Source organism: Asterias rubens, chromosome 6, assembly GCF_902459465.1.
Source record: "Asterias rubens chromosome 6, eAstRub1.3, whole genome shotgun sequence".
Taxonomy (NCBI): Eukaryota; Metazoa; Echinodermata; class Asteroidea; order Forcipulatida; family Asteriidae; genus Asterias; species Asterias rubens.
Window position 1 is genome coordinate 6,211,561 of NC_047067.1, and position 12,927 is coordinate 6,224,487.

The window sequence follows — 12,927 nt, forward strand, 5'->3', positions numbered from 1 at the left end:
CTTATTTTAAAATCACAGCAAACATTCACGTCAATCTGGATCTGCCTGTAATTACGCGCAGGCCATGGCCTCTGTTGCCCCCGGTCTTGGCCTTGGTGCCCCTTCAAAAGTTTCTCATTGACTTTAAGATTTTCAAATGGAAGTGCCCTTTGCAACATGAAAATGGCCCTGCCCTCTCAAATATGAAATTCCAGGCCTGCCTCATCCAAAATATTGGGGGCAAAAGCGCCCTCTATAAGGCTTTACGCAATTCAGAAGCAGATACCAACCTGTAATTTGCTTCTCAGCGGTTGTGGCTTTGCCGATGATGGTCCAAACCGGACGTAGACATCCGAGGAACCCTTCCAGCAAACTCCGACGTTGACCGCCAGTAAAAGCAACCGTTTCCCTGTTGGCATTAGCGTTGGTCGTTGTTGCATTGTTGGTGTTGTTGTTGCTTGATGCGTCGTGCTTTTTTACAGGGAGGCCATTTCGTGGTGACGTAAGATCTATCTCTTCACAATCCTCAAGCTGTAAGACGCTGCATGATTGGAAAAAATAAAGCAAAAAAAATTGAGCTTTGTTTTACAAACTACAATACATCAAAAGGTTATCTTTTGGTGGTTTTCCTTAGAGAGGTTCAAAAAAAAAGTTGAAGGTTTTTTTTACATGCAATTGACAGGTTGACAAGTTGAAAACTTGTGACTAAAATGACTGTTGCCATACACTTGAAAGTATGATTAGAGCACATGTACATTTTGTTGTTTCTCGACAAAAAGGATGGATTTAATGGATGTTAAATGAGCATCGGGCATTAAGAAATTCATTTTGGTTTTTACTCATATACACCGATGTGTGTTAGCACTCAGTATACTCAGTACTTACATGTACCTGAGTTCTGTGCAAACAAAATCACAGGCATACTACTCGGCTGGGAGTCAAACCCATGACCTTTGCAATTCTAGAGCAGTGTCATAGCCAAAACAGGATGGAATTAAGAAAATGCAGAAATAAGACCAAAGTTAAGAACTCGATTGTGACCTACCAGTTGTTGAATTCTCGATTTCTCATTTCCATATCGTTCATGACGTTGACTTTGGCAGGGCTGTGACGGCTTGTCATTGGCTTGTCCTTGGACATGTGACCCCCGCAGTCTGTCACAGACAAGGTGGCCATGCCGATGGCAATGTCAGGCATAGAGGAGAGGGGGGCGGTGCTTACTTCTTGTGGTGAGGGCAGAATTTCAAATATATAGAGCACTTCTTGTGATGGAGACTAAAGGTGTGAAGCTGTAAAGACACAAACAAAGGGTGGAATTAGTCTTCGGATGTTGGTGTGAAACTAATTAAACAATGACGAAAAACCTTGACATGACATCCGGTCATTTTGATCTTACATAAATACCAAACGTTTATCATTTTTTTTGAAATGCCGCATGTTCGCTTAATGACCACTTCACAGTTTTTTTTGTTCCAACCATTCATTCATGAATGATTAATTAAAAACAAATTGTATATTCATGAATGATTAATTAAAAACAAATTTACAAATCGCGGCATCAGCCAAATTGCAAGTAATTTGACAATAAAATATTCACACATTTATAAAATGCACAATGGAAAAACAAAGATGAGTTAGGAAAATACATTACTAGAAGCTAGCAAAAACCCACTTCACATTTAGCAAAAGCCCTCTCCACTGGTTAGCAACAACCCATTTCACTTCAAGGAGGCCTCTCAGAATTTGAACTGTATCAACACAAAGAGTGCCGTTCTAATTAACACAAGTTAAGAAGGCCTGACTCTACCTAATATTCCGGGTTTGATTATTTAGGTGGCGCTACAAGCGGATTAGCGTGAAGGGAAACAAAGCCATTTTAATCAGATAATGGCGGGTCAATGAGACTGGTCAATGAGACTGGTAATATGCGACGCCCTGCACTGGACAGATTATGCGACAGGATTAAAAAGAGAACAATAGAGAATATTGATTGCCTTCCAACAATGCAAAATCCATAGTTTTACTAGGAATTATGCATTAGCTATCCATATGTGTAGAAATGTAAGGCACACTGAACAGTGAACACATGGAGGTAGCATATGGAGCATAAACACACAGATGTAAATACAGTGCGCTGGTAATTTTTATTTGTACTACAATGTCTAAACATGGAAGTGTATGTTACATCCTTTCTCTATGGTTACGTTTACAGGCAAGAGCCCTTCTTCTGTAATCCTACAATGTAAATGAGTGATGCTATTTATTATATAGGTCATTAGGTATTACACTACATGTACTTGGACATACAATATTGTACAGCATTGCACAATGTACTTACATGTAGTACTGTACTATGTATTTGCATGCATGATGAGAGTACATGTAATTTTAGAATACACTAGGCTCACAATGCACAATGAACAAAATTATGCCAAAGCGCCGTAGGCGTCCCAGCAGTTCCATGTGTCCATCTCGCAAAATCATATGTTTCAAGAGTATCTCCTTTGACAATTAGCGGCCACGATTCACAATTACAGTCCAGAGAAAATACTCGCATAGCGGGAGAAATCACGCTCTGTCCGTCATGTTCTGGGCTCAAGAGACCCCAAAACAGACGGCGCGATACGCTTCTTTAAACTCATGAAATTTAATTATATTAACTCCAAGCAGGAAAGTGATATTTTGGGGGGCATTGAAGAAAGAGATCTTAAAGTAAACATCAATCACGATGAGGACAACAAAACACGAGGATGTTTGCCACTACATGTAAAACACTTTGTGTCTCTGGCCCAGCAGTAGAAGCCTGGGTTATAAATGCATCTCTATGACACATTATGAATGCATATAAAATGAGAAGTGCCAGTGTTTGACGAAAACAAATGCACTGCGCTCGCAAGCACTTCGTAATTGAATTTTAATGCAAGATTTACCAGATAAATGTTTACACATTATAAGTAAAAGAGCTTCTTGGTTGTTAAGTGTCCACAAATGTAACATTTCCTTGTTATGTTAAGAGTGTCACTGTACAAGTTTAAACATTAAATTAGAAAAATACATGAATAACTCAATTACAGAAATTACCCACGGTAAAACACAAATAAACAAAAACATTTCCAATAATTTGTTTTTTAATTTTAGTAAACTTACAAAGCAACAAATGAACCAAACCCCTAAACAAATTTCTCTTTTTATCTGCTGCTGATAAGCTATGTATTAATTTGACAATTGACAGGATTCAAACAACAACCCAGTACAGATTATAATCATTTAAGGAATACCCTAATTGTTTACTCAGACCCGTTATATGCGAGCGCAAACACCACAACGCCTTGCAAACAACGCCTTGCAAACAAGTGCATGTAACTACCATCTATAATGACCTAACTAGCGCTGCATCACATCCCAACATCATCATATTCCAAGAAGGGTTTTCTTAGCACTCAGCGGACCCACGGACATCAGCAATGCCTCAACAGCAGTAAATAGAGAAGCAGAAAAAAAAACCTTCATAGCCCCACGGTATGAGCCCCTTGTGAATTTTAACGCAGTAACGCCGATGTGGCCTGATGTACAGGGTGGCTATCTATTCACAATGTCAATTTAAAACTTAACCTCCAGTCTCTTATGACAGTATTTGGCGATGGGCAATTCAAACTCTCAGAGGCCTTGTACAGTCAAGGGTGACATGTAAGACTCAATAGATAAATTAAAACATGAATATTGTTTTTTATTCATGGAGTGATTAGCACATCATTTGGACTTATTTTTTTCGCTGAGAGACTTGTTTTCCGTTAATGATATAGACAAATAATGGTCGCTTGGGGGATTGGCATAATGACGATTGCTCTGATGGATAATCCCATGGCAAATATGGCTTGGGGATGACTTGAAGCTTCGAGTCACGTTTTGGTACATCCTGCTGTATGCCTTATGTACATTGTATTATGAATAAGCTGTTGAAGACAGCTTACCACCAAAAAGATTTATGTTATCATGTTTCAACCCTGGCTGAGTCTTTTTCTCAAAAGCTAAAATGAGAAAGATTTTGAGAAAGACTCTGCTAGGGTTTGATTGAAACAAGAGGCAATTAAACCATTTTCGCTTTATGATGATTGATGTACATGTTTTCAATGTGAATTCTCAATACTTGTACATGATACAGAACAGTATTGTACTTCTTTCAATAATGGCAAATACTTAAAAAAGGTACTATAAAATGTACTTATAAATGCTCAAATAAAATGCACATGGTGCATAAAATACAAAAACCCAATAGCTTTTATAAAATCATTTCCTCAGTTCAAACACACAGTTCCCTTTAATCACATTTTTTGGTGCTGATTTCTGCAAGTGGAAATCAATGTTTGATATTAATTTATTAAACCCCCAAATCAAAATTGTCCCACAGTAAGTCTTCATAATCAAATGAAATTACTTATTAAATGTCCTCTTCTGTGTATTTCGTGGTTAAGCCGAAAACAAAACCATCTTTGTGATAATGTTATGTACATAATGTATGGTCTATTTTTTGCTGATTTATTTAAAAGATGTCCCAACGGTTAACTGTGGAGTCGTATGCTGAACTGTGTTAATATCGTCAACCAGCATTATATTTCAGGGTTTAATTCAAACCAAATTACACCACAATTTACCAACAGCTGTCCGAGCAAATTTGCATTCACAACAATACACTTGTGTACAGGTTGATCCAATTCAAGAAGACAATCTTCCTTTTTTGTTTTTCAATTCTTCGGCCAATGTCTCCGCGTCCATTAGTCAAATCCTCCCATACATAAACACACTATCCAACCCCTCCGAGATGCAACAGAGAAAACATCATCAACACGTAACACAAGCCCAAGAAGCGCAGGCATCAAACTCCCAAGACACATGATCTTTAAGAGGGGCCTCCACGATTAAACCCCTTAGAATACGACAGGAGATAGAGACAAAAAGACAGGAGGAAAGGCAATAAGAAGAGAGTTGAAAAGTGCGTAGATGGCGCTTGAACCGAGGCACGTGGTTCCTCAGTGAATAGCAATCAACACAGTATCAGACATTACGGCACCGAGAACGGCTCTAAGCTCAAACCGGAGAACTGGAAACTGCATTAAAGGTGGCTTGTGCATGTTCTTAGCCTAAATACGTGGGATATGGACACTGTGCTAGGACCTGTACGTGACATGGCGCCAACCGGGATTCTATTACGAGGGGGAAGCGTATTTGGTTTGGCTGGGTATGGTGACCGGTGCCAAAGGCGTCTGTGTTTTAGAAACCTAACTGGATGTTGTCTTACCAGGCCAGTTTAAAATGTTTACAAAAGGAGGGTGATAGTATGCCCCAATTACATTGTAAAAGCTTCTTTTGTACACAATATATTTCTTACAAGAAGGTTTCTCTAAAATACTATAAGAAATTTACTATTTTATTTTTTAAACTATAACTGAATTGTGCATCAAGAACAACAAAAACCCACACACGCAAAAATAATTATCTTGCAGAATGGTGTAATTCCTTAATAATAAAACATTTTTAAATAGACATGATTGCAGGCTGTTTTATGAAGTGAACACTATTTAAGTAGCACAGTTATGACTTCTGATTTATAGTTAGAAAGCAGTTTGGCTCAGTTCCTAATATAACCCTACATTTTTCAGCAGGACTCGGGAAGCACTGAATAAACAATGCACTACAGCCATCCATCATTTACAACGGCGGAAGCTAAAATTCATAATTTAAAAACCTCGCGCAGCAACCTACGTGTAGTATATGCAGCAGGGACTGTGCATAAAATACCCACATTGTGTATTTGACTCTCTTTGGATTTTTGGCTCCCTGTAACAATGTACACGCTTCAAAACCGTAACCATAATTTCATTACAGAGTACACAACAAGGATGGGATGCCAAGAGATACAGACCCACAATAAAATTGTGTGGGTGTTGCATGCAAAACGCTTTAAGGGTGCTCCCACAGGATTTTTGAAAACTGGGGGCATGCTGGACCAAAGTTTCTGGGTGGTCGGGCAATTAGCACTCTGGATTCAAACAAAAGCCCTCCTGTGCAATTTATGGTTTTCTTAAGATGTGTTTTGTGACAGAAAAAAAAAGAAGAGACCTGAACAAAATTATGTGTGGGTGTGTGTGTATTGCAGGAACCCGATACACTATCATCATGTAAATGAGTAGAACCCCGACACCGATAAACTAAAGCACATCATGTACAGTCTAGCAAAATAATGGCGTGGGGAGTTCAAGTGAAAACGCCTTCGCCTCCGCGATGGGCCCCCATCTTCTTGATCATTGATGACTCGGAAGTGGATCTCAACTCTCACAATGTTTACATTCTTGACAGGGTGTACATCAAGTACATTGTAAACAGCTAATGTGAATGCTTTATATTCACCAATGTGGCCTTGTCATGTCATTTCAACCTCAACAGACAATCTGGACATGTTGCAGTACATTCTCAGCATTGAATGCCTACACAGTAATGTAGGCCTAATGAGCTTTGCAGGGCTTCGCAAGCAATATCATTTTCTCTGAAAACCTCATTCAATAAACTTTAAAATGGGAATCACACTATTAAAATTGGGATCAAGTTGTACCGATTGATGTCGATAGTTTGAGGGTCATGCATGAGGCAGTTTACTGGCAACCAATTCCTGACAGTCTCAAAGAACAAAGAACATTACATTTTCGCATAATTTATCAGTCCGAATGTGATATACTATTAATAGGAAAATGCCTCTTGTGAAACTCGAGTGTTAATTTTGAGTGAAGTGGAGTTGGTTGTCTCCAACCAAGCAGCCTGTGAAATTTGCCACAAGCAAGGGCATAGCCTACGCTTTGTATTCATAAATGCACTGTTACAAGAATGAAAGATTTGTGGATTCGGCTTCCTCCCATTCAAGCTGTCAAGTACAAACTTTCTTAGCATCTATCTTAAGACTACATTCATGCATACATAATGATATGAGACCTGCATACTAAGTAGTGTTCTCCCTTAACAGTGGTCTGCTGGCCAATTGCCAGTTAAAACAACCAAGGACCAGTAAAAATACACTCAAAGTGGTCCCGCTGGTTGGTTTAGTGTTGAAATCATCCCTATTTAAATTAATATGAACTACGTACCAGTGAAAAAGCTGACTGACCAGTGAAATGAAAAGATAACTGGTCCTGCTGGCCAATCGTTAAAAAAAGTTAATTAAGGGCAAACCCCGCTAAGACATGCATAATGAGATTTGCATACTAAAGATACTTGCATTACTAGTAATAATATAATAGTAAAAAAAATGTTTTGACCTGAGCCTAACTGTCTCCCGCATTAATTCTTATTGTTAAACTAGAAAGGCATGAATACTAATAAGACTTGCATACTAATGGGACTACATGTAATGCAGCTTTTTATTTTAAATCATAGTAAAATGTTCACAATTGATAGATTTCACTCTTTCGTCTATTTTTGTCTAACCCTACACGAAAAATGGACTATCCAAGTTTGCCTTCCATTATTTCTCATCTGGGACCATAAAACAGGACATTACGGATGCCCTGGCTGGCTCCGCCGCGCTGTCTATCGTCGCTTCTTATCTTAATTCACAAGAGGGAGAGGCTGCACGTCTCGCTGGCTCATGAACATCTTGTCTCCCTTCTTTAGAGATTAAGTATGCCTCTCCATACATATATTAGTCCCCACCCCCTAAGGCGCGAGATTGCTCTTTATTAATTGAGAAATATATAGCCATGAATCCAGTTAAGATAAAAAAGTTTCAATTCAACAAGATTTCTCAACACACGTTTAAGCAAACGGACATTGCTTGGAAAAACAAGTGACTTTCTTTGAACCTATTGCGATTCCATAAAGGGGATGTTTCCAATGAGCCAAAACATAAAATGAAATAAACAAATACAATCAATATAACTGAGCAATGATCTGAAACCGGTTCCCAGCAATTTTGGAAGTACATGTCTGACACTCGTATAATCCTTCAAATACAACAATACGTGTGAACAGTGTTTTTTCCTCATATGAGATTCATACACTCACATTATATAAGTAACATAAAATGTACCTATTATGCAAATCTTCCAGTGTGCAACACAATTTGAAACTCATTACATTGAATAAGTACCACACACAAAACGCTCAACCTTTCCAACTAACCCTTTCCTATAAAAACATATAATTGTACACAACACATTCCCACTAATGATGGTCTCCACTCCATATCATTCATTATCAGAGCGAGGGGAGATAATTTTCCTCACCCAAACCCCATTCCGATGAATCCTCCATTCACCATCACACACTGATGTCGTCCACATATCAAGTATCATCATCACTCCACCGAGGAAGTACAAAGTCATCCAAGCGCAGTATCCCTCATACTCACTATCCCACTGACTAATTTATGAGATCAAACAAAGTGCGGTAGGAACAAGACTTGTTTAAGCTCAGTCACGCTTCTATCTTAACCTCATGAGACGAGTAAGGTGAGATCCAAATTTTGAAACGTTCAATGTGATGTAAGAGTCAACAAAGACTTGTACAACTCTATTATAACAACGTGTATGCTGCAGCTCCTTTTCAGCTTCGAAGCTAAAGACTAATAAAAACAAAATACAGATATTTACGCATAAATAAAAAAATGGAGTCAAACCCCCAAAGTAGACCAGTTCAAGTCAAAATCCAAATCATTGTCTTTTATGCTTTTACATAACCGGTTGTTTTATGATACTTGTAAAATAAAATTCAAAATGTTTATGTTCAAATTCATATTTTGTATACAAAAATGAAACTAATATACATTTTGTTGATGGTGTACTTACACTACACTACTGGATAAAATATAACACCCGATATTTAATATTGTAATAAGATGCTGAAATATGATGGCAGTGGACTTGTGCAAGTCGAGCTTATTTACTTGGAGAGCACTAATGGGTTCAATATTTACCAAGAGTAGACTTGTGTGAGTCTTTGGTGCACAGTGAATATCAAAAACACATTGTTTGGGAGTATGATGAAATTTGAACTGTCAGGATGCTTCAAGACTTGTTCAAGTCTACTGCTCAGAGTGTATGCATAAACCATATATCAACAAATTATCATCTCTGGCACTCCAGTCATTTCTGGGATACTTTGGATGCAGCCTTTGCTGGTGAATTCATCATCATTATGCCTCACAGCCGTGCTGCTCAGTTATATCCTCAGTTCATTCCCAGTAGAAAGGATAGTCATTTCCCAACAGTCGTCGATTAATTTTCAATATGTCAGTTTACTTCTTGAGGTGAGCTGGGTGACTTGTTTAAGCCTAACACAGGAGTAAGATCATTGTTGGGACCAAACAGCCACATGAAGGTCATTTTAAGTGAATCATGGAATTGATAACGTGGTGAAAGTTAAATGTAAATTTTTAATCTGTGACTAACTGTAATTAAGATCTCATTCTAATCAAGTTGGAACCTCTATTACACATCAATAATTGTCACTAGTCCAAGCATGGAGGAAGGAAATTTATACATCCTTCCTCCTTGTTGGTCCAAGACTTTCTTTAAAGGTTCTCAGTGTTTTAATTAAAAGCATTGTTTCACGATACCACAATCTAAAATGAGAAAACATCTCTTTAGAAAACCTACAACTTTGTGATAAATGTAGTAGATTTCTCAGAAACAACTTGAATAAAAACAAAAAAAAATCCTTATAAAGGAAAATAAATTATGAAAACCGAGGCTGCACTCTGAGATAATATCAATTTAGAGTCAAGTAAATGTCTATTGAAAATAAACCAACAGCTCTGCTGTGTAAACTTTTTTCCATACAAAGAAATCAAAAGTGTAAGATGATTAATCAAATACACTTTCTGTCCCAGTTTTGTACGAGTGTTTAAATGCAGTCTTCTGTTTGTTATACTCTCATAAACAAAGGAAACTGTCGCAAATGAATTTGAGCAATTAGTCAAATCTTGAAGTTGAACCTTTCCTTTGACAGTTCACTGTTTACTTTTTATGTAAACAGTCATCAATCAGAAAATTGTGTTGCTGGGGGTTAATTTAGTAGTGTATGAATGGAATTGAGACTTAAACCGGTTAGTACAAGTTGACAGTGAAATTAATTGATATTGGTTTGGTTTAAAGCACTGTATCAAATTTATTAAATGTACCTCTGACAGTATGATTATAATCGAATGTTCTAAAACCTGAATGATCTGCTTTGTACAAAAAATACTAACCATTCAATAGTAATGTACCACTGTGCATGCTGCTTTAAAGAGGCAAAAGAGGCAATTGCCTCCACGCCCATAGGCCTAATCATTGCCTTGGTGCCCCTTGAAAGCTTCCAATCATAATATATAAATTTCCCAATTAGAGTATGCCTTTTGCGAAGGAGAAAATGCCCCGGTGCCCTTGCCCTTTCATGTACACTAACTAAATTGAACATCCTAAAAGTAAAATTATTATGATCCGGTGACAAGCAATCAGCGCTGACAACCAACTCTGCAAAATCAATTGGCAACCAGCAGCCAACTACCCCCATCCCTAACAATCTCTCTATCATTACCTGCTTCAAATGCTCCCTAGATTATCTTAGTTTTCATCCCTTTGCAGTCTAGGGCTTTCAGTTATTACTAAACTGTGATTGATTTGAGTTTCGAAGGCACTGGACACTATTGGTAATTACTCAAAATAATTGTTAGCAGGAAAATTTACTTTGAAACGAGCAATGGAGAGCTGTTGATAGTGTAAAACATTGTGAGAAACGGCTCCCTCAGAAGTAACGTAGTTTAAGAAAAAGAAGTAATTTCTCACTAAAATATTATTTGAATTGAATTTGAGACCTCTTCTGAAAGCACACAACTTCAAGCGACAAGGGTGTTTATTCTTTCATTATTATCTCGCAACTTCGTCGACCGATTGAGCTCAAATTTTCACAGGTTTGTTATTTTATGCATATGTTGAGATACACCAAGTGAGAAGACTGGTCTTTGACAATTACCAATAGTGGCCAGTGTCTTTGAGGATTGACATGTGACTGGTAGGCCTAACACATACATGTACATGTACGTACATGTACGCATAAACACGGAATACATATTAGGTATGTGGAGCGCTCACCTTTGTGGTTTGTCTGTGGTTTGGTTTTATTATGTTGATCAATGATGGTACCATGTTCTTTTTTATACGCAGATGTACTGGACCTATGCTAAACCATTGATCATCAGGTGATGTGGTGAATAACAATTTACGCATTATGTTAGTGTCAGGTTGAGCGTTGATAAATCCCAATAGGAGACTTTCCAACGCTAGGTGGCAGCAGACATACCGGGTAAATTTCCATTGTTTACGTAGTTCTGAACATGCGCATAATTCTGAGAACAATGGATTTACCCGGTAAGTCTGCTGCCCTCTATCGTCCCAGAAAGTCTCCCATTGATTACATTACCAAGCATATCTGGGTTAATGGCACAGTAAACAGAACAGGACCAGTCAGTAAAACAATAAGACCATACATGGTTAAAATCAAGTCAGTCATTTTTTACAATGCTACATCATACAGTGTTAAAACCATAAAACTAAACGACTACCTCAAAGGAGCAGATTAGCTTTTCAAAAAACAAATAATCTCACTGCAGATTTGTGTTTATTTTTAATGATGGCAGTTCCACCTTTAATTTTTAGTTATAGATTCCATGCAAGGAGCTTTTGTGAACAGTATCCTCAGTGTTAGATAACTTGTTTGAAAGATTCCAACTTTTTATTAAGAGAAAAACACAACACGTTTTGTAGTCAAGCAGACTTTAAAAAAGTCAGAACTCAGAGACAAATCTGAAACTTTTCTTCCTTGTAAAATTAAAGTACTCAAATTCAAAAACCTCAAGATTTACCTTAAAAATTTGCTGCTGTGCAAATCTCCACCAGTGTCAACAGTCAAAAATATAATCCACGAGTAGAACCATGGCAGTACACTGAAGAAACATTACTGTGGTGTCAACCACATATAGATGAGGACCTGTTCATATGGAACACCAACTCAAAATGATCTGGCAGTACAAAGTCACCTGTGTGATAAAACTCAACTCAACTTGGGTTGCTTGCCCACACAAGCCCTTATTATTGGCTGTTCTCATTCCAGGGAACATGGGAGGGGTGGGTAAACACCAATGGTGCTCTATGATGGGATATGGGTGTGTAAACAAGATGGTGCTCGGTGACATCATTTTAGTTTGTGTTCAAATAGACAGTAGTCAGGATGGTGGGTGGGGGGGGGGGGGAGGGGGGGGGGGTGTATGAACACAGTTGGGTTTAATATCACACCATACAAAGGTGGTATCCATAATGGATCCATATCGGAAGGGGGGGGGTGTGATGTCATTCCCCAAAATAACAGCACTTCACAGAGGAACTTGTGGATGATTGATAACGCCAACCCCTTTCAAAAAAACAACTTTTGTTACCACCAGTACAAAGCCAGCTTTTACGAAGGCAATAACTTTAATCTGGTACACAACTCACACAAAAGGACACAACTTTTATCTTTCGTTATCACAATATCACTGAAGAAATGGCCATAAGTGATTAGACCATTTCTGCCAAGGTTGATTGACGATAAAAAAAAAAAGGAAGTTGTTGAAAACACCTTCAGACCATTTTGTGGTTTCATTCCTTTTTGGAGGTTATCACTAATGAAGGGCTTAGATTACAATTAGCTCCGGAACTCTTCCACTGCCTGGGATTTTTATGCCATTTGTGTAAACAAACACAGATCCGGAGAGCCTATTGTCCAAAAACTTCAAGAAACTACTGGAGGATTACAAGCAGAAAAAAATGCAGCTGAAATTTTGACACAAGGACAAAGGGTAAAGGCACCGCCAGCCATCACCAGGCAGGTTTCATTTCTTGATTGTATACAATCTTTTGAAATGGGGCCGAATGATCCAACACCACC

At 38.1% G+C, this 12,927-nt stretch overlaps 1 protein-coding gene across 2 annotated transcripts in view; it reads right to left on the minus strand.

Annotated features, from left to right (window-relative positions):
• LOC117291686 (mitogen-activated protein kinase kinase kinase 13-B-like) overlaps window positions 1-12,927 on the minus strand; it is a 35,381-nt gene that overhangs the window by 14,094 nt on the left and 8,360 nt on the right. The window contains exons 1-2 of one of the 2 annotated variants that reach the window (XM_033773533.1): window positions 1,025-1,176; window positions 270-520 (exon numbers count right to left, since the gene is read on the minus strand). In XM_033773533.1, the coding sequence (XP_033629424.1) occupies window positions 270-520; window positions 1,025-1,176 (403 nt within the window). Of the gene's footprint in view, window positions 1-269; window positions 521-1,024; window positions 1,269-12,927 lie in introns of those variants that run through there. The other variant, XM_033773532.1, reaches the window with a different exon arrangement.